Source organism: Geotrypetes seraphini, chromosome 3, assembly GCF_902459505.1.
Source record: "Geotrypetes seraphini chromosome 3, aGeoSer1.1, whole genome shotgun sequence".
Lineage (NCBI taxonomy): Eukaryota > Metazoa > Chordata > Amphibia > Gymnophiona > Dermophiidae > Geotrypetes > Geotrypetes seraphini.
In genome coordinates, this window is record NC_047086.1 from 14,128,156 (window position 1) to 14,150,461 (window position 22,306).

General features: G+C 45.8%; 1 protein-coding gene across 2 annotated transcripts in view; it reads left to right on the plus strand.

The window, feature by feature from the left end:
• Positions 1–4,769: 4,769 nt before the first annotated feature.
• Positions 4,770–22,306, plus strand: part of PREP (prolyl endopeptidase) — a 265,867-nt gene continuing 248,330 nt past the window's right edge. For both annotated transcript variants that reach the window (XR_004538731.1, XM_033936788.1), the window contains exons 1-2: positions 4,770–4,893; positions 21,201–21,275. Coding sequence is in view for 1 of the 2 variants with exons in the window: in XM_033936788.1 (XP_033792679.1) it covers positions 4,849–4,893; positions 21,201–21,275 (120 nt within the window). In the remaining variant the exon portion in view is untranslated. The remainder of the gene's footprint in view (positions 4,894–21,200; positions 21,276–22,306) is intronic.

Below are 22,306 nucleotides of genomic sequence, written 5' to 3' on the forward strand. Positions count from 1 at the left end.
GCCCAAGTACTAAGCCCTGGGGCGCACCGCTAGTCACTTTCTCCCAGTCTGAGAACTTCCCATTTATGCCCACTCTCTGCTTTCTGTTCTCCAGCCATTTGCCTATCCATCTTAGTATATCTCCCTCTATTCCATGGCTTTGTAGTTTCCTGAGAAATCTTTCATGTGGAACCTTGTCGAATGCTTTCTGGAAGTCCAAGTATATTATGTCCACCGGTTCTCCACTATCAATTTGTTTGTTCACGGTCTCAAAAAATTGAAGTAAATTCGTCAAACATGATTTGCCTTTCCTGAAGCCATTGTAGAAATCCCAAATCCAGAACTAATATATAGTAACATAGTAGTAGTGAATGGTCCATCCAGTATGCCCAACCTGATTTAATTTTAAAAATAATTTTGTTCTTCTTAGCTATTTCTGGGCCAGAACCCAAAGCTCTGCCCGGTACTGTTCTTAGGTTCCAACTACTGAAGCCTCTGTGAAAGCTCACTCCAGTCCATTCTCACCCTCCCAACCATTGAAGCCCTCCCTAGCCCATCCTCCCCCTAAACAGCCATATACAGACACAGACCATGCAAGTCTGCCCAGTACTGGCTTTAGCTCTTCAATATTTACTATTCTTTTCTGATTCTAGATCCTCTGTGTTCATCCCACGCTTTTTGAACTCCGTCACCGTTTTCCTCTCCACCACCTCTCTCGGGAGCGCATCCAAGTATCCTACTGTCCCAAGGGCAATGTCAGCATTAGCTGGCTTGAGTAACGTTTGCATCATTATATGATTAGTGGAAGGAAAGGAACAATAAAGCGCAATGATGATTCCTAAACTCTGGTGGTGAGAATTGAATTAGTAATGACCTGGTGGAGGCACTGCACACTTGACAGTTATCAGTATGATTTATTTATTAGTGAATTTTTTTTTTTTAAATTTGAAAAATATCACAAGTAATACACTTGTTGCAGAAATACAGAAAGTAAAAAACATCAAAAGGAAACAAAATTATAAATGTGGCATTTCAATTATTATCCTTCTTAGACCACTAATTTAAAAAGAGGGAGATCCGTAATTCCATGGAGAAAAAACTGGCAATCTATTATTAGGAAAGCTGACTATGCTAAACAGACCCAATTATTTTCTTTCCAGCAGATCGAATACATTATTTATCTCTACAGATCTTTTTAAGGTCCAGAAAGGCTCTCAATTGTGATGGTAAAAAGAAAGTGTACTTAATCCCCAGGTAACGAATCAAACATTTACAAGGATATGCCAACAAAAAAGAAGCCCCCAAACTTTTTGTCTCATCACGCATAGCCAGGAATTCTTTTCTGCAGTCCTGTGTTATCTTAGATACATCGGGATAAATCCAAATTCTTTGTCCTGAAAAGTCTTGATGTAAATTCCGAAAGTAAAGTTTCATTATAAGATTTAGATCTTGTTCAAATACAAAGGAAACTAATAGCGTGCCCTTTTCTTTAATATCAGCAAAGGATTCCTCCAACATTGCCGTCAAATTTTCTTCCACCACCAAATTCCCTCCTTCAACAGGCTTAGTCGCAGCACTAGGAATATAGTATATTTTATTTATAGGAGGAATAGCTTGTTGAGGGATTTTGAGGATTTCAATTAGGTATTTTTTAAAGTAATCAAGAGGACTTAAAGCCGGTGATTTTGGAAAATTTAGTATCCGTAGATTTAGCTTCCTATTAAAATTCTCAAATTGTTCCAATTTTAAATGAACATAAGTTTTATCTTTAACCAACGTTGATGTTATTTCCTTTAAATCTTTAACTTCAGTTTTAACACAGGCTATTTGTTCAGCAGATTCATGTTTGATCTGTTCAGTAATTTTAGTCAAGTTATCGACTTTCCCTGAGAGATTGAGTACATCTAATGAAGATTCTGTCAGCTTACTGTGGAGACTCTGCATGGCCTGCCAAATGATCTCCAGTGTCACCACCGGGGAAGTCTGAAGCAGCAGCAAATTCGCTGGTACTCCCAGAGTCGATGTCTTTCTCACAGGTGCTCCTTCCTCCAGACTGAGGTCCTGGTCTGCGACTTCCGTCCCCAGAACCCATAGAAACATAGAAGATGACGGCAAAAAAGGGCCATAGCCCATCAAGTCTGCCCACTCCATTAACCCTCCCCTAACCACTCCAAAGGGGTCGCTCACAGGTGATATCACCTCTATACTGCCCTCGTAAAGATCCGACGTGGGTATCCCATTTATTCTTAAAATCTTGTATGCGGCTGGCCGCGATCACCTGCTCTGGGAGTTTGTTCCAATGGTCTACCACTCTTTCTGTGAAGAAGTACTTCCTGGTATCCCCATGAAATTTCCCACCCCTGATTCTCAGCAGATGTCCTCTTGTGGCTGACGGACCCTTGAAAGAGAAAATGTTGTCTTCCACCTCTATGCGGCCAGTGATGTACTTAAATGTCTCAATCATGTCTCCCCTCTCTCTACGCTCTTCGAGAGAGTATAGCCGCAATCTGTGCAGCCTGTCCTCGTATGAGAAATCCTTAAGCCCCAAGATCATCCTAGTGGCCATGCGCTGAACCGACTCAACTCTCAGTACGTCCTTACGGTAGTGAGGCCTCCAGAATTGCACACAGTACTCCAGATGAGGTCTCACCATGGCTCTGTACAATGGCATTATGACCTCTGGCTTCCGGCTAACAAAGCTTCTACGGATACAACCCAGCATTTGTCTAGCCTTGGATGTAGCCTTTTCCACTTGGATGGCTGTTTTCATGTCTTTACTAATGACCACCCCTAAGTCCCGCTCTGCTGCCGTCCTAGCCAAGGTCTCGCCGTTCAGTGTGTATGTTCTGCACGGATTATTGTTGCCAAGGTGCATGATCTTGCATTTTTTCGCGTTGAAGCCCAGCTGCCAGGTCTTGGACCAATGTTCCAGTAAAAGCAGGTCTTGCTTCATGCTGTCGGACAAATCATTTTTACTTACAGTGTTACATAGTTTGGCGGCGTCGGCAAACAATGCTATCTTGCCTTGAAGCCCCTAGGTCAGGTCTCCTATGAATATATTGAAAAGGATCGGTCCCAGGACCGAACCCTGCGGCACTGCACTGGACACCCTCGATGTTTTGGAGAGGGCACCGTTAACCAACACTCTCTGAAGTCTACCACTTAGCCAGTCAGTGACCCATTGAGTTAGTGTTGCACCTAATCCCATCGATTTCATTTTGTTCAATAATCTACGGTGGGGGACGCTGTTGAAAGCTTTACTGAAGTCCAAATACACGACGTCCAGGGACTCTCCCTGGTTCAGCTTTCTAGTTACCCAGTCAAAGAAGCTGATAAGATTGGATTGGCATGACCTACCCTTGGTGAAACCGTGTTGGTGGGGGTTGCGTAGATTCTCCTCGTTCAGGATAGTGTCTAATTCACGTTTGATTAGTGTTTCCATGAGCTTACTCACAATTGAAGTGAGACTCACTGGTCTGTAATTCTCAGCCTCTGCCCTGCAACCTTTTTTGTGCAGAGGAACGACGTTAGCTGTTTTCCAGTCCAAGGGGACTTTTCCCGTACTCAGGGAGAGGTTGAAGAGTACGGCTAATGGTTCCGCTAGGACATCACACAGCTCTCTGAGCACCCTGGGGTGCAGATTGTCCGGTCCCATAGCCTTGTTCACCTTGAGTTTTGATAGCTCGCTGTAGACGTCACTGGGTGTAAACTTGTGGTTCAGGAACGGGTCTCCCGAGTTGTGCTTCTCCTGCAACTGTGGGCCGGACCCTGGCCCCTCGCAGGTGAAGACTGAGCAGAAGTACTCATTTAGTAGTTCGGCTTTATCTGTGTCTGACTCTGTCGGGGCAACCCGTGCCGACGTCGGACATGGTAGTGCGCTGGATATTGGAGGGGACAGCGATACTTCTTGCCCTAAGAAGCTGGACGCTCCATCGTCCAAACTTTCAGCAGGGCCCTCTTCTCCTGGTTCCGGGGTTGTGAGCTGGCTCAAGAATCTCTCTAGGGCTTATTGTTACACCGGCGTGGAGGTTCTGAGTTGGGAGGAAACTGTTCTCAAAAACCCCTTCCTTTTAGTGTGCGGCATTGAAAGAGAAAATCTCCGTAGAGGAAACCACAATATAGAAGAACAGCAAGGAAATAGCCGGCCCCACAGGAGAGGTAAGAGACGCCAGAACTAATGTGCAGCCATCTTGGATGCTCCCCTCCCAGAACACTCTTTTCATTTATTAATGAATTTATCGCATGGGACAGGGGTGTCAAAGTGCCTCCTCAAGGGCTGCAATCCAGTCGGGTTTTCAGGATTTCCCCAATGAATATGCATGAGATCTATTTGCACGCACTGCTTTCATGGTATGCTAATAGATCTCATGCATATTCATTGGGGAAACCCTGAAACCCCGACTGGATTGGGGACTTTGACACCCCTGGCATAGGGTAAATGTGATAAATTATGAAGAGGAAAAATAGAAATTAATAAAAAGAAAGTGCCATTATTCGATTTGAAATCAAGAGTTCCCAGTATTTTCCAATATCGTGATCCTACTTTCCCCAACCACGTTGCAGGGCTAGGCAGCTGCCTAGGGCAGCAGCTTCTGGAGAGCCCTTGAGCCTAAGAATCACCCAATCAGGCGCCCTAAGCGAGCCTTCAGCGTGAAGGATCCTCTCAACAGTCACAGTCGCTCCACCTGAGTCGACGGATCTCCCGCGCTCGGAAAAAGACTCTTCGGGCGTCGCCTCTGCGCACGCGCCCTACCGGCGGCTCCCGAAAGAGGTCGCTGTGAGCGTCCTCTGACTCCCCCCGCCCCCACCCTTGCGCGCGCCGGGCGCCCTCGCGCTCTCCTCGCTCTCTCCCGGCAGCGGCGGCGCGCGATGCAGCCCTTCCACTACCCCGAGGCCTTCCGCGACGAGACGGCGGTGAGTGACGGCGAAGGGTGGGGGTGTGGGGGGCTTCCACCGGGGTCTCCCCTTCCCCCCCTCCCGGGATATGACGTCAGCCGGGGGTTCCCCCCCCCCGGGACGTGACGAGAGAGGGAACTAGAACTTTCCGGGATGCCGTTGAACTGGCCAAAGAGGCGGGAGGGAGACGAGCAAAAGGGTGGCCCCGTGAGTGGAGAGAAGAAAACCTAGGTCAGGGGGAGGCAATGCCGGTCCTCGAGAGCCAGGTCAGGTTTTCAGGATATCCCCAATGAATATGCATGAGATGGATTTGCATGCACTGCCTTCCAGCTCATGCATGTTTATAGTGGTGATCCTGAAAACCTGACCTGGCTCTCGAGGACCGGAATTGCCTCCCCCTGACCTAAAGTGAACTGAACCTTAGCCCTAGAGCAGCGGTCTCCAACTCCAGCCCTTTGGGATTTGTAGGTATTTGGAGGGCGTCAGAAAAAAAAGAGTGAATGGCTTATTAAAGAAATGACACATTTGCAGGAGGTAAAACTCTTTATCCTCTATAACAGGGGTGTCAAAGTCCCCAATGAATATGCATGAGATCTATTAGCCTACAATGAAAGCAGTGCATGCAAATGGATCTCATGCATATTCATTGGGGAAATCCTGAAAGCTCGACTGGATTGCGGCCCTCGAGGAGGGACTTTGATACCCCCTGGCTTAGGCTGTAGGCAGAGGTGGAACATTTAGACCAGGGGTGTCAAAGTCCCTCCTTGAGGGCCGCAATCCAGTCGGGCTTTCAGGATTTCCCCAATGAATATGCATGAGATCTATTTGCATGCACTGCTTTCAATGCATATTCATTGGGGAAATCCTGAAAACCCAAATGGAGGAGGGACTTTGACACCCCTGCTCTATAATAAAACCCTAAGCGCGCCTTCACACTTACAACGCCGTGATCCCTGACAGCTTGATTTGTGACTCCATGGCCGTGTTCGATTTGTGGTGCGCGTGCGACGGTTTGAGCGGCGGCGAGAGCAGCGGCAGGATGGTGTCCTTCGAGGTGCTGCAAGGCATCCGGCTGCTAATGTTCCACAGGGAAGTGGAGGGGGAGAGGGAAATGGGGTTGCTTTGGGGGGAGAGGGGTGTGCTGGGGTCAGGCAGCAATCTTGGTTTGCTGGGGGTGCGGGGCAGAGAGAGAGAGATAGGCAGGGGGCCAGGGAGAGAGACAGACAAACAAGTGGCCATGGAGAGACACAGACAGGAAGAGTTACAGACAGATAGGGGGCCAGAGAGACAGACAGACAGCAGCCAAAGAGAGAGAGAGACAAAGAAAAAAAGACAGACAGCGACCAAAGAGAGAGAGAGAGAGAGAAAGACAAACAGACAGCAGCTAAGGAGACAGAAAGAAAGACAGACAGACACATCTATTCTAGTACCCGTTAATGTAATGGGCTTAAAGACTAGTAGTTTATAAATCTTTCCTTTTGGCTAAGTCTTAATAACAATATTGTAATTTATAGCTGAAGAGACATATGATTAAGAAACTGTTTTAGTTTACTTTTGTGATTATTATAAACAGACCGAGGGCCTCAAAATAGTACCTGGCAGACCACATGTGGCCCCCGGGCCTCGACTTTGAGACTACTGCTATAGAACATCTAAATCACACCATGGGACAATTAACATACACTCAGAAGTGTGTAGTCAAGCCAAAGCCCAAAGTCCCTGTAGCTCTGTGGTCTCCAACTCGCGGCCCGCCAGCTACTGTTTTGAGGCCTTCGGTGTTCAAAAGAATGATTCTTTATGGAAAACGCGTGCCTTAGGTGTCCGGTGGTTGCTGTAACCTCATGCTAGTGCTTTCTGCCGTCCATACGCGATGGCGAGGTGGAGTGGAGAAGACAGTCGCGTGCAGACACCGGAAAGCGAGGCTGGCAACGTTGCAGAACGGAAAGCAACCACTGAAGGCAGTGGCGCTTGGGCAAGAACCTAGGCAGCCATTCGGAAAGCAGCGCGGGGCTGAGCAGGAGAGCGTAAAGGTTGCTCCTGACGGCCACGCTGCCGATTTGTTTTGCCGCTGGCCAGGAAATGATCCAGGAAGAGTGAAGGCTGCCGCAGCAGGCAGGGAGGGAGCGAAACTGGCTGGAACTTTTTGAAAAATTTAAAAAGTTATGGGGGGCTTGCCTCTAGCTGGCTGACTGGCTTGGAGCTAGCTGGCTGGTCTGGGTCTGGCTGGCTGGTTGGCTTGGAGCTGGCTGGATGGTTTGGGGCTGGTGGGCTGGCTGGGGGCAGGCTAGCTGGGGGCTGCCTACCATTAGACGTGCTCACCACTAGATGTGCCCTGTACCCTGTCCCGGCCTACCACTAGACCACTAGAGGAGGGATAGGGTACAGGGCACACAATTTGGTTCAGAATTTCTTTTTCTTGGTTTTTCCTCCTCTAGAGGTCGGGTGTGTCTTATGGATCGAAAAATACGGTACTTTTAAAACCAAAAGGAGGAAGTATTTTTTCACTCAAAATAGTTAAGCTCTGGAACGCATTGACAGAGGTTGTGGTAAGAGCGGATAGCGTAGCTTGGTCAAGAAAGGTTTGGCCAGTTTCCTGGAGGAAAAGTCCATAGCCTGGATCGGTAGCATGGAATGTTGCTACTCCTTGGGTTTTGGCCAGGTACTAGGGACTGGGATTAGCCACCGTAAGAACGGGCTACTGGGTTTGATGGACCTTTGGTCTGATCCTAAGGCTATTATGTTCTTATATAAGTTATTGTTTGTAACTTTGATGTTAAGGGAGGCATGGGCATCTATTGTTTCAAAGAAAGGCATTTTATAACTGTGACCCCACCACCTGATAAAACCTCTAGACCAGTGTCCCGCAAGCTTTTCGGCACTGTGGCACACTAAGCCCAGTGCCATGGCTGGAAGGCATCCAGAAGTGCGTGGACGTCAACGTGATGACATCACATGCATGCGTGTTATCATCACGTTGATCTCTGCGCATGAGCGGAGGCCCTCCGGCCACGACCCTGAACCTCACCAATGGGGGATCCTAGAAGAGGGGAGGTGCGGGGAAAGGAGGGGAGATGCCGGCAAGGAAGAGAGTCGTCGGCGCCAGCTGACTGCCTACTGGACGTGCCTCTTGCCATGAGAGGCACGTCCTGTAAGCAGTCAGCCAGTGCCTCTCCTCGTTGCCAGCGTCTTGCGGCACACTGCTCTAGAATTACCTGTTAATTTTATTCACAAGCGAGTTCTTTCAGGGGGGGAAAAACAGCTGAAGTCTGTTGAGGGTTCTGCTTGTTTCTATTTAGTTTTTGCTGTTCACACTTTACTTTCTCAGTTCAAAGTTAACAAGCTACTGTGATGAACCATTGATTAGTTTGGATTTTGTTTTTTGTTTTTAAAGCAGTATGCAAAAGAGCTTCACAGACCTGTTTTTACAGCTATAGTAACTGCAGTGAGTGGTGTTCTTTTATGCTGGATCTCATCTTATGAAAATTCTGCACAAAATCTTGCCACGGAGCTCATTCATGAGTGTAGTAAGCCTTCAGCACGAACAGGTTGGCAACAGGTGGAAGAATCCTCCCAGATGTAACCATATTGAATGCCAGCGGATAACAAGTGAACGGGTCCATCCAGTCCACCCAGTTTTTTTCTACTTAAATCTACACAACTTTGAGTAAATTAGCCTTTAAACTAAACCTTAAGTTTATATACCGCATCATCTCCACGGATGTGGAGCTCGGCATGGTTTACAAGAACTTAAAATATAGGAAGAGAAGGAAAAAAAAAAGGTTTACATGAACTTATATATATTACATTACATTACATTACATTAGGGACTTCTATTCCGCCTATACCTTGCAGTTCAAGGCGGATTACAAAAGAGCTAACTGGACATTTCCAGTGAAGTTACTGTGTCATTCTCTACGTGAGTCACTACAACCCAGATGCCGTTCTAAGATTTCACAAAAGATGATGACAAGAGGGGATGCCCCACCTGTGATGTGCAACCTAACCACAGTATCATCTTTGTTGAACCTCAGATAAAATTATTTTGATCAGGAAAAACCAGCCATAGTAGAAAATACACAACTGGCCATTGATGAGAATATAGACAATTCGGCCTGGATTCTCTAATCATCTTAAAAGCAGCAGATGATTGCATGTCAATCACATGATGGCACCATTTAAAGAATCATGCCTCCGTGTAGGCAAGGGTTTTCCAGGTCTACATTTCAGGCACTTATCTTTGGCATAAATTGTGCCTCTGTAGGTGCTTTACGGTGCCTAACGCCACTTCTGGTGTTAGCCAGACCTACAGTGGCATTAAGTGACATAAAATGCCTATGGAGGTGTGATTCCAGAGCTGGTATAGAAGAGTAAGGGGGGGATAGAATTACATTTTAGTGAAAAGCCAGGTTTTCAGTTGCTTGCGGAATAATTGGAGGGAGTCCAGGTTCCGCAGCGGGGTAGTAAGGTCGTTCCAAAGACCTGAGATTCTGAAGTCCTATACTTACAACACATTGTATGTAAAACGATCTTTATATCCTCTCCTTGGACAGATTCCAATCAGCATTACTACTACTATTTATAATTTCTAAAGCGCTGAAAGGCATATGCAGCGCTGTACAATTTAACATACAATAGACGGTCCTTGCTCAGAATTTCAAATTTAGCATAGAATTTAAAAGAAGAAATAAAAAATAGCTTAAATGCATCAGAAAATTAAAATAAATAAAAATAAATGATTATAGCTCTTATCTAATATAATAAAACGCTAAGCCGCACATGCGCACTCCCACCTGCGTGAGCCCGTTTTCCGTGAGCTGTAGGGCACCACAGGTAGGAGTGCGCATGGCGCAAAGCTCTCTCTCTCCCTCCCCCCCGAGGCGGCTGTCGGCCGCGGCGGCCCGAGGCGGATGTCAGCCGCAGTGGCTGCTGGCCGCCCGAAGCTCTCTCCCTCCCCCCCCCCCCCCCCCCCCGAGGCGAATGTTGGCCGCACGGCTGTCGGGGCCCGAGGCGGATGTCGGCCACAGCGGCCGAACCCGGACGGCATTTTAAAATAAAACAGCTGGCTTTTCAAACCCCACCACCACCACCACCGACGCAATACCTTTTAAAACCCTCCCCCCCATCTTTGTGGTTAAGACCTGACTTCTTCGGGCAGTAGCAGCGTTTAAAATTCGCTGCTGTTGCCAGCTTCAGGCCTTCCTCTCTGGCGGGTCCTTCCTACTTCATGTTTTCATAAAGACAGGACCCGCCAGAGAGGAAGACCTGTAGCCGGCAACAGCAATTAATTATAAATGCTGCTTCTGCTGCTGCCCGATGAAGTTGAAGGAGGAAAGGGAGCAGAAGGGGAGAGAATGGTAGGGCATGGAGTTAAGGAGGAAGGTATGGGGGGGAGGAAAATACTGCACAGGGAAGTGGGGTGGGAGGGAAATGCTGCAGCAGCACACGGAAATTGAGGGGCAGAATAAGGAAGGGAGGCGTACTGCTGGGCAGGGGGACCAGGAAAAAGGGGTTTATGGCAGGGGAAGAGGTGCTGATGGACAGGGGGGGGCAGAAAAATGAAGGCAGGCCTACTGCTGGACAGGGAGAGCAGGAAGGAGGTGATGATAGACAGGGGGAGGTAAAACAAAGGGAGAAGGGCTTCTGCTGGATAAGGGAGCAGTGATGAGGTGGTGGAGGACACAGGGGAGGTAAAAGGAAGGGAGAATGGACAGGGGGAGCAGGCAAGGGGTGGTAGTGGACAGCCAAGGAAAAAAAAAAAAAGACAGACAGAAATATAGAAAGCGGCTAAGGAGAGAGAAAAAAAAAAATAAAGACAGACACACACACATATATTTTAGCACCCGTTAATGTAACGAGCTATAAGACTAGTTCTGATATAAAAGTGTAAAAATATACAAGCTCCCTTGGTCCCTGAAGCTTATTTGGTAAGGCATGCCACTTTTCTGGCACTGTATCCTAAAAGTTTGTATAAGTTTTGTGTAGTTTATTAAAAATATATATGGGATTTTTATAGCATACACTCCTATGCATTTTTTTTTTTTTTTCTATATCCTAAAAGCCATTTCCTTGCCATTTTTCCTCTCCCCGTGATTTTCCTGTCTGGGACCACTGCAGCAACCTTTTTGGACAGTGCTCTTGTAAATAATCTCATAGCTGCGTTGGCAGCGCATTAAGGGCCTGTTCTACAAAGCCACGCTACCAGCTGCTGCGCGGTAACGGCCCCAAAGCCCATAGAGATTTAAGGGGCTGTTGCCGCACGGCAGCCGCTAACACGGCTTTGTAAAACAGGCTGTAAATGTCAGCTCCTATAATTTGGACAAACAGCATTCCCTTATAGCAGTGGTCTCAAACTCGCAGCCCGCCAGGTAGTATTTTGAGGCCCTTGGCATGTTTATTATCATCACCAAAGTAACATAAAATAGTTTCTTGATCATATGTCTCTTTAGCTATAAATGACAATATTATCATTAGGATTTAGCCAAAAGGAAATATTTAGAAACTATAAAGAGTTTTACCTCATGCAAAACTGTCATTTTTCTTTAATAAGACATTAACATATTTTTCCCTCCATAAGACGCACTTTTTCCACCCCCAAAAAGGGGGTGCGAGAACTGACTGCAGCCAATTGGGGAGCGGCGCTGGACCAGGCAGGAACGCGAACAGCACGTGCCTGCCTTCTGTGCCGCTCTGCCCGAATCGAAGAAGAGCTGTTCAGGCAGGAGCACGGAAAGGGTACCGAGGGGGTGTGTGTGCGCCTGTGCCACCTATGGGGGTGGGGTGCCAGTGCTGCCTACAGATTTTTCGTTCTATAAGACCCTGTCCTGGCCTACCACTAGACCACCAGAGGGAGGGCAGGGCAGTGGGAATTTTTTTTTCTTGGATTTTCTTCCTCTACAGGTGGGTGAGTCTTATGGTCCGGTGCGTCTTATATAGCGAAAAATACAATAACTATTTTTTCTGAGGCCCTCCAAGTATCTACAAATCCAAAATGTGGCCCTGCAAATGGTTTGAGTTTGAGACCACTACCTTATAGGCAGCCAGTGGAGCTTTAGTAGAAGACGTCTGGTGCTCACTCTTTTTCAGCCCCCAGTGGTTAACCTTGCAGCCCTGTTTCTAATAACACCAGAAACTTCTCAAGGCAATGTACTAGGTGCATTTCCAATATAGACCAGTGTTCTTCAAAACAGTGGCCCCTTGAGACTTTTTGGGCAGTTCCCATTGTCATTTTGTTTACTTTTGCTACTTTACTACTGCTTATATAGCGCTGAAAGGCATACACATTTATCCCAGGACAAGCAGGCATGATATTCTCACATGTGGGTGACGTCACCCTGCTGTCCCTGGATAACACCTGTTACGGTAAGTAACTGTGCTTTATAGAAGGTCCCTGGACAGACAGACATGACATATGAGGTTGAGATGCAGGAGGTAGAATTAGGAGTTGAAGGTAGTCTCGAAGAGGTGGGCTTTTAACTTTCTGCCACTTTCAAGCCAACCTCATGGCCGAAAAGGGGACATGGATTTGAGTGGGGAGGGGGGCACATACTTGAAGATAAGGCATTTCTTAATAGAAAAAGGTAATGCATTTGGAAATACCCATCTTCTTGAAGAAACCCCAAATGAAAAGTTTGAAAGTAGGCTGGAAGGAATGAATTTTATTGGTGCACGTTGGTGCATGGGAAAGTTATTTGGTAGCTTTTGATTCAGCTCATTTAGATCGAAAATGGGACAAACTTAAAAATTAGTGAAGACCATTGCTATAGAGAAATTGCAGCACTCTCCATTCCAGCCCATCACATCGAAAAATTGTCCCCAGTCAAATAGAGAAAGCAATAATGTCCAGTAGAGTTTTTAAACTTTTATCTGTCGTCTCGATCCTGTTCTTTCTGGTGACTCTTGTTTGTCTCATACATGTTTAAATTACATTGCATTCTAGATGGTGATGCTTTACTCTCAAGTCCAAACTCTGTACCTTGAGGGGCTGATTCTACAAATGGGCATCCTGCCACCATATGGCAGCCAATTGGGATGTACATTTTTGAAAAAAAACTCCCCAAGACAGGACGCCTGCACTGTAGGCATTTGTTGCGGGTCTACGGAGATACGTAGGGACACTTAAGCTCGCCCAAAGCTAAGCGTGGGCGTGGTATCGCCCATAGGTGGCCTTGGGCAAGTTTAAAGAGCCCTAGGTTTCTCCCCAGAGCCACAACAGATGCCTGAAATGTAGTTCTGCAAAATACTGGCTTACATTTCAAATCTTAAAAGTAGACGTGGCCGGCTGAGCTGATCGCAGCATGGGAATCCCCGATCAGCTGTGCTGGCAGGACTCCCTGAAGCCATGACCCTCCCCCCATCAGCAATTGGCAGTAGGGATACCCACTCCCTCCTGTTGTCAACCCCTTCGATTCCCTGACACCCCCATCGGAGATTGGCATGTGGGATACCCGCTCCTTCCTGCCACTGGTCCCCCCTGAACCCCTGACACCCCTCCAACTGCCGACACCCCTGAACCCACAAATACCCCACCTGACACCCTCCCAAACCCCAACATCGAACCCTGGTACCCCTAAGCCCACCTCGACACCCTCCTTACCTTTCGAAGTAAGGCCAACTAGAGGGATGCCTCAAGCCTGCAGGCCTGCCTCTTTAAAACGGCACACATGATTCTTCTTACGATGCCATTATGCAATTCTCAGCCGCTTCTTAGGTGGCCACTGAGACTGGCATCTTATACAGAATCAGGGCCTGAGTGCATGTGTTTACCCCCCCTGGGATTCCCTGCAGCTCCCAAGCATAAAAAAGAGGGGGGTCTGCCTTATTTAGCTTTATTTCTTCTATTTGAGGGGGCAGGTAAGAATGAAAAGCTGAGTGGAAAAAAAAGACTTGTTTTGCCCGGGGGGGGAAATAAAACCCCAGCAGTACACCCACAGAGAGCAGAGCCCCAAGCTGAAGTCAGCCTGAGTAGAGAGACAGATCTTCAGGCACTGTGCAGTCTGCAAGAGCCAGTAGGTTTGCATAGCTGCTTGCACTGTCTGTTGTCCTGGCTTTGGATTGGGGGGGGGCACACCGGAACATAGAAACATGATAGCAGATAAAGACCAAATGGCCCATCTAGTCTGCACATCCACAGTAACCATTATCTCTTTCTCTCTGATCCCATGTGCCTATCCCAGGCCCTCTTGAATTCAGACACAGTCTCTGTCTCCACCACCTCTTCTGGGAGACTGTTCCACACATCTACCACCCTTTCTGTAAAAAAGTATTTCCTTAGATTACTCCTGAGCCTATCACCTCTTAACTTCATCCTATGTCTTCTCATTGCAGAGTTTCCTTTCAAATGAAAGAGACTTGACCCATGCACATTTATATTATGTAGGTATTTAAATGTCTATCATATCTCCCCTCTCCCGCCTTTCCTCCAAAGTATACAGATTGAGATCTTTAAGTCTGTCCCAGTACGCCTTATGATGCCCACGCACCATTTTAGTAGCCTTCCTCTGGACTGACTCCATCCTTTTTATATCTTTTTGAAGGTGCGGCCTCCAGAATTGTAAACAATATTCTAAATGAGGTCTCACCAGAGTCTTATACAGAGGCATCAGTACCTCCTTTGTCCTACTGGCCATACCTCTCCCTATGCAACCCAACATCCCAGCAGCCACCACCTTAAGATCATAAACTAATGCAAAGTTTGCAACTAAAGAAGCACAACAGCTTTAGTACATAATCCAATGTCTTATAACAGAATGAAGATTCCATTATCTAGGATGTGCTAAAGGATTTTTGAAAAGATTAAATAGTACAGAATACTGCAGTGTGGGTAATTTATTACATTTCTTAATAGGATAGATTTTACCATATTTTATTAAATACACTGGTTAACAGTAATTGCATGGATTCATTTCAAGCTTTGAATTACAAATTTAAATATTCTGCACGGCCAGGTACCATATTACTTAGTGGAATTGATTTCTTTATTAGCAAGAAGACCAGGTCTTGCTGTATGGAAACAATTTTATCTTCAGTTTCCCTCACCAAAGACAATTAGACTGTTCGTTCAATGAAAGGCATCCTTTTTTAATTAGGGTCCTTTAATTTGGAATGATCTTCTATTTTAATTAGATGAGTAGGTCAATATACTGTTTCTAGAAAACTTATACTGATTATCTGTCATTACGTTATGTTAACTGGGTCTGTTTCCAGTAATTGAAATATTGTTATCCACCAAGGAACTCATAAGGTCATTGGCGGAGTATAAGTCAGAATGTAATGTAATAAGGTCGACGAGTAGATTTCAGATTAGTACAATACCATGTACTGTTACATTTGTACAAACTGGTGGGTGGACCAGATAAAGTCAAATTTCCAAAATGGGAGATCACAGCCCTTTAGATCTAAATAAATCCATGGTTTACACATGGGCTTACGGTTATTAAAGCTACTACTGCTATTAATTGGTTCTATAGTGCTACCAGATGTACGCAGCGCTGTACAGAGTCACAAAGAAGACAGTCTCTGCTTGATAGAGCTTACAATCTAAATAGGATGTCATGGATACGGTTAATCTGCTGGCTAGGTTGTAGGGGAGTGGGGATTAGGGTTATGGATTAAAGGCTATATAAAAAAGGTGGGTTTTCAGTCTTATTTTAAACAGTGGGAAGGGGCTTGACTGACAAACTCGGGTAATTTATTCCAGGCATAGGGGGCAGCTAGATGAAAGGAACGAAGTTTGGAATTGGCAGTGGAGGAGAAGGGTAACATTAAGAGTGACTTATCTGAGAAATGGAGCTCCCTGGGAGGTGTATAAGGAGAGAGAAGAGAGGAGAGATATTGAGGGGCAGCAGAATGAACACACTCGTAGGTCAGCAATAGGAGCTTGAACTGTATGCAAAGGCGGATAGGGAGCCAGCGATGTGATTTAAGGAGAGGAGTGACATGAGTGTAGTGAGCCATGCAGCAGAGTTTTGCACAGATTGCAGGGGGGAGAGGCGGCACTGCAGTAGACCAGTTTAGAAGTAGATTGCAGTAATCTAAGCGTGAGGTTACAAGAGTGTGGACAAGAGTGCACAAAGAGGAAGGGGTGAATTTTGGTGATGTTGTAGAGATAGAAGCAACAGGCCTTAGCAGTTTGTTGGATGTGCATAGAAAATGAGAGGTCAGAACTGAGGACAACTCCAAGGTTGTGAGGTGAGGAGACTGGAATGATGACAGTATTTATTTACCGAGATGGAGAACGGAGGAGGATAAAAGAGTTGCAGCTCAGTCTGCACTTTCTGCTAGTCACCACTAGATGGGGGTTCATTACATATTGGATTGGATTGATTTTCTTGAAATATTATATTACTTTCTGACTTATATTCCGCCAGCCCTTACAAGTTCTTGGCGGATAACAATATTTCAATTACTGGAAACAGACTCAGTTAATGTAACGTAATGAAAAATAATCATTTGTTTGTGGGGGGTTTTTAAGGTAATCTGTGTTTTTATCCTCATGGATTACTTTTTGGGATGTTTATATATCTTGTTGCTATCTCTATCTTTAGTATCTGAATATGTTCAATGGAATTCCTTTCATTAACTAATTGTTATATTATAAACAGCTTAGGTCAGTAAAATGCAGGAGCAGTATATCAAAATCTTAATAAACATAATCAGAAATGGATTATTCTTATAAGATAAGAATTTTTTGAACAAAAGTGTATTTAAAAGTTTTCTAGAAACAGTATATTGATCTGCTGATCTAGGAAACATAGAAAAAGACGGCAGATAAGGGCCGCGGCACATCTAGTCTGCCCACCCCAATGACCCTCCCTTATTTAACTCTGTGCAGAGATCCCACGTGACGATCCCATTTCTTCTTAAAATCAGGCACGCTGCTTGCCTCGACCACCTGAAGTGGAAGTCTATTCCAGCGATCAACCACTCTTTCGGTGAAAAAGTATTTCCTGGTGTCGCCGTGCAACTTCCCCCCCCCCCCCCTGATTTTCCATGGATGTCCTCTTGTCACCATCAGACCTTTGAAAAAAAAGAAATCCTCTTCTACCTCGATACGGCCCGTGAGGTACTTGAACGTCTCGATCATATCTCCCCTCTCTCTGCGTTCCTCGAGTGAGTATAGCCGCAGTTTATCCAGCCGTTCCTCGTACTGGAGATCCTTGAGTCCCGAGACCATCCGGGTGGCCATTCGCTGGACTGACTCAAGCCTCAGTACATCCTTGCAATAATGAGGCCTCCAGAATTGCATGCAATATTCCAGATGGGGCCTCACCATGGATCTATACAACGGCATAATGACTTCAGGCTTACGGCTGACGAAACTCCTACGTATACATCCTATGATCTGCCTAGCCTTAGATGAAGCCCGCTCAGATGAAGCCCGCTCCACTTGATTGGCAGTCTTCATGTCTTCACTGATGATCACCCCTAAGTCCCGTTCTGCAACAGTCCTTGCTAGGATCTCACCATTTAGGGTGTAAGTCTCGCATGGATTTTGACTGCCGAGGTGCATGACTTTGCATTTCTTGGCATTGAAACTCAGTTGCCAGGTCCTTGACCTTTGCTCCAATAGGAGTAGGTCGTGTTTCATATTGTTCGTTGTGCTCTTGCTTGTTATATTACATAGTTTGGCGTCATCGGCGAATAACGTTATTTTACCGCGAAGCCCCTCAGCCAAGTCCCTTATAAAGATATTGAAAAGGATCGGGCCTAAGACCGAGCCCTGTGGCACTCCGCTGATCACTGCCGTCGTTACGGAGGGGGTGCCGTTCACCACCACCCTCTGAAGCCTACCACTAAGCCAGTCCCCAACCCATTTTGTCAAAGTGTCACCTAATCCTATAGCACTCATTTTGCACAACAACCTGCGGTGTGGGACACTATCAAATGCTTTGCTGAAGTCCAAGTATACAATGTCCAAGGACTCTCCAACATCGAGCTTCCCCGTCACCCAGTCAAAGAAGCTGATCAAGATGGATTGGCAGGATTTCCCCTTGGTAAATCCATGTTGACGGGGATCCCGTAGATTCTCCTCATCCAGGATCTTATCTAATTGGTGTTTGATTAGGGTTTCCATTAGTTTGCTCACTATAGATGTGAAACTCACTGGTCTGTAGTTCTCAGCCTCTGTCCTGCAACCTTTTTTGTGGAGTGGAATGACGTTAGCCATTTTCCAGTCCAACGGGACTCTACCTGTGCTAAGGGAGAGATTGAAGAGTGCGGGTAGTGGTTCCGCCAAGACGTCCCTTAACTCCCTGAGCACCCTGATTAAAGGACCCTGATTAAAAAAGGATGCCTTCCACTGCTTGTACCAAAGTATTACAGTAAGCTGTTTGCAAAACTAAAAACTTTAAATACGTTACAGTATATCTATAAAAATATCATATACAATAAAAATCAAAATCTAAAACAAAAATTACAATCAAGTTTTCAAGAAATCCATAATAATACATAGTTTCATGGCTGGGAGACTTTTCAGTCCTTGTTTTATCCCATTGTGTTTGTTAAGTTTCTAAACAAAAGCAGAATTAGATCTTTATGCTTGTGTTAGGGTTAAATTGAGACTGCTTCAGCTTATTCTCTGGGACCTGGAACTGTGTGTGCACCTCTGTGTCACAAATTGTCAATATGTTGAGAGAGTGTTTTTTGGTAAGTACCAAGAGAGAATGCCTGAAGTTTAAGTGATTTAGATTCATGAGCAAACAATAAGGAACTGTGTTCTTCTGCCTATGCTGCTTAAATCTTTATTCAGTACTAGTGTTTAAGCCCATTACATTAACGAGTGCTAGTAAAGCCTCCTTCCCTCACATGTCCCCTATTTCAGCCCCAGCTCCAAACCCATTTTTACACCCCCCAGCCTCCTCCCATCTTTTCTCTTTCAGCTTCCAGCCCCAGCCCCCTTTTCTCACCAGTAGTATTTCCCGCCCCCCACTTCCCTGTGCAGCAGCAGCATTCCCTCCCCCTCCATTTCCATGTGCAGCAGCAGCATTTTCCTCCCCCCACCCTACTTCCCTGTGCAGCAGCATTCCCTCCCCCTCCACTTCCCTGTGCAGCAGCATTTCTGTTTGTTTCTGGCTGGTTCCCTTACAGTCCCTTGCCGAAATTATTTTTGAGTTTAAAGCTGCTGCGGCGGCTCCTCTCATGATCTGCGCCTGCGTCGGAAACCTTCTCTTTGACGTGGTCAGAGAGGCTTCCGACGCAGGTGCAGCTCGTGAGAGGAGCCATGGCAGCAACTTTGAACTTAAAAATAACTTTGGCAAGAGACTGTAAGGGAGCCGGCCAGTCCACGGGGCGCGCTGTGTTGGACGGAGTGAGGGCGGGAGGGGTGAGTCACCTCCATGCGTTCCTGCTTCAGGTGCCTTCGCATGCACAGAAGAAACCACCGCTGACTCTTTCTACTGCGCATGCAAAGCTACAGAGCACGGATCACGCAGTTAGGGATGCGCATGCGCGCTTAGGGTTTTATTATTAGTGATGATGATGCAATTTGAACCCTTTTATAAAAGTCAAGTGACCCCAGAAGATAACAGCATTCCTTCACTTCTCCATCCTCTCCTTACTTATCCAAAGCATGAAGAGAGAAGCAGTAGTCAGCACAGGGTCCTGTGTCAGTGCGCATATAGTACCCTGCTTGGGCTTTCATTTTCGGGAAAAGAAAGTACGACCATGTCTCTCCTTTGTTGAGAAAGCTTCACTGGCTCCCAGTTTGTTTTAGGATCCAGTTTAGTGTGCATGTGTTATCTTTAAGTTTCTCTATGGAATATTTGACCCTTTAGTCCCCTTATATTGGAATACTTCTAGATCTTGCCACTCGAGGATTATACAGAAATATAAACTATTGTTCCCCTCTTTTAGGGGAACCAAATCTGTCGGGAAGCTTAGCCAATCTCTTGTGTTCAAACTGGTAGAAACTTGGAACAGACTCCCTGACTCTGTTAAATTAATAGGTCAGCTACAACAATTTCGTAAAACCCTAAAATCTCTGTTGTTTGCAGAATCTTACCTACTGAACTGACGAATTGATAGCACTTTAACATTCTCTTTTTCATGTTCGCATCTTTTTATGTATTCTGATCTTTAATTATTTGTGAACCGAGTTGAGCTCAGTTAGGAGATGACCTGGTATATAAACCGAAGACTAGACTAGACAAGAAGCCCACCTTGGAGGAGGAGATGTAGAACCTGTGAATGTTCACTGACTCATAGGCCCCATGCTGCCTGCCACTACTGGCAAAGGTCACAGTAGAGATCCAGAGGGGTAGGGAGAAGCCCTATTTCCAAGACATTATCAGATGATAATGTTATCCCGTTTGGAGCTCTGCCCCACAGAATGGGAACCAGTGCCTTGCAGTCTTCTTCAGGTATAAAACCAACAGCTATCGTGCTAGGCCAACAGTGTCTGAGCATTTTCTGGGGCTGAGGCCCTGGTTCTGATTTCTCTCTTAGTACTACTGATTTCTGTTATCTTTTACGAGGGCTGTTCAGAAAGTATCAGACCTTAATTTTTCTTGCGTAAACAAATAAAGCTAGGGAGGCATGGTTTGGTGCACGTATGTAGGCGACCCTAATGCGCATGCTTGAATTTTTCCCGCTTACAGAAAGCTGTCAGTCGCTGGCAGACTGCCAATGAATGAGGAAGTATAAGTGTAAAGCTTGGCGATTCCCAAGTGGAAACAACGATCCGCAAGATTCAACAGGCCTTTGGGGACGAAGCAATGGGCACCACACAGATAAAGAAATGGTACAACCACTTCAGAGATGGAGAGTGAATCATGTTCTGGTAGGCCCTCAACATCCAGAAATGAGATCGTCAAATCACGATCAGAAAACTTGCAGACGAGGCGAGCATCAGCGTTGGGGTCCATTCATTCCATTTTGACTGAAGATTTGGGCTTCAGGAGAATTTCAGCGAAGTTTGTGCCAAAGCTAGAAGCAACTCCGTTTGGAGATCACACAGGACGTGCTGGAAAATGCCCCTGAAAGAAGCCAGATTTCAGTCAAGAGAAGACATCATGCAGAATGCAACGGACCAGTTGCGAGCAACCTCAAGAGGTGTTCCAGCGCTGCTTTAGACAGTGGCAGAACCATTGGAAGAAGTGTGTGGCAGCCCAAGGGGACTACTTTGAAGGAGATTAGTATAAGATTGTTGTATCTGAATATGAGTTTTTTTTATGAATAAAGGTCTGATACTTTTTGAACAGCCCTCCTATAATAAGCAGGAGAATGAGGTAGAGGTTTCTGCTGTAGCAGATTCTGCATTGGTAGAACAAGCACATCTCATGAAATGAATTGAATGCATGTGTTATTACTTCTGCTTATTTTGTTTGCAGATAGAAGACTACCATGGGTGCAAAATCTGCGATCCTTATAAATGGCTTGAAGACCCTGATAGTGAGCAGACAAAGGTAAGAGAAGAGGTTGGATTAAGCAGCTATGCAGATGAGTTGAGGTGCCTTATTTCCAGCTTGGTTTTAATGTTACTTTCCATCAAAGCTGTTTTTTTGAGGAATTTTAAGATAGTGTGTAGCTGATTAAATAACTGAGCAACAACAGGAACCAACAAACTAGTTCCTTTCTGACTCTCTTTTTAAAAAATCTTATTGATAAACAAGCATGCAGACAGAATACGTATGGGACCTAGTGACATCATCACCATTTAATATTTCTGGGCAGTAGAGAGACTCCAGGCATTTCTTGTGGATCTTTTGGGTAGGACTTCTGTTGCTGAACCCAGTGTACCCTCAGTGTAAAGGAGAGAACCGTGGAAGTGAGGCAAGGTTCGCTTCGTTCTCTCTCTATGGTTCAATGGATTTGTTCAAGATGGTGATGAAGTCCAGGTCCTGATCTATGACTGTAAACCAATAATCAGTTCTAACAGTTCATAGACCTCAGTGGTGTAACCGTGTGAACATCAGGTTTCAACACACACAGCATATTATACACCTAAATCGTCATTGGTCCAGAAGTTTTTAGCAAAATGCTTAATGTGTTTAAAGTACAATCTTTTAAATAGTATAAATTAGTACTCATCTTCGTGTGCAAAGAAACACGACTCGGGGGTTATTCCAACATGGAGCTATGTTTCGCCAGATGGCTGTATCAAGGATTCCCCCATTAAGTTGGCCAGAGCGATGTCTCCCGTGTTTCACAGTTCATGCATCCAGAGCTGGCATTGTGACATCATAATGCCTCATTCCACCAATAAGAGCCAACCTCACCAGTGATGTCACAATGGCTGGATTGTCCTATACTTGGCTCACTTTTACTACATTTTGATTTCTTGATTTCTAGAGTGGCGCAGTGGTTAAAGCTACAGCCTCAGCACCCTGAGGTTGTGTGTTCAAACCCACGCTGCTCCTTGTGACCCTAGGCAAGACACTTAATGCCCCCATTGCCCCAGGTATATACGGTTCACAGTCATAAGTGCGCGGGACAA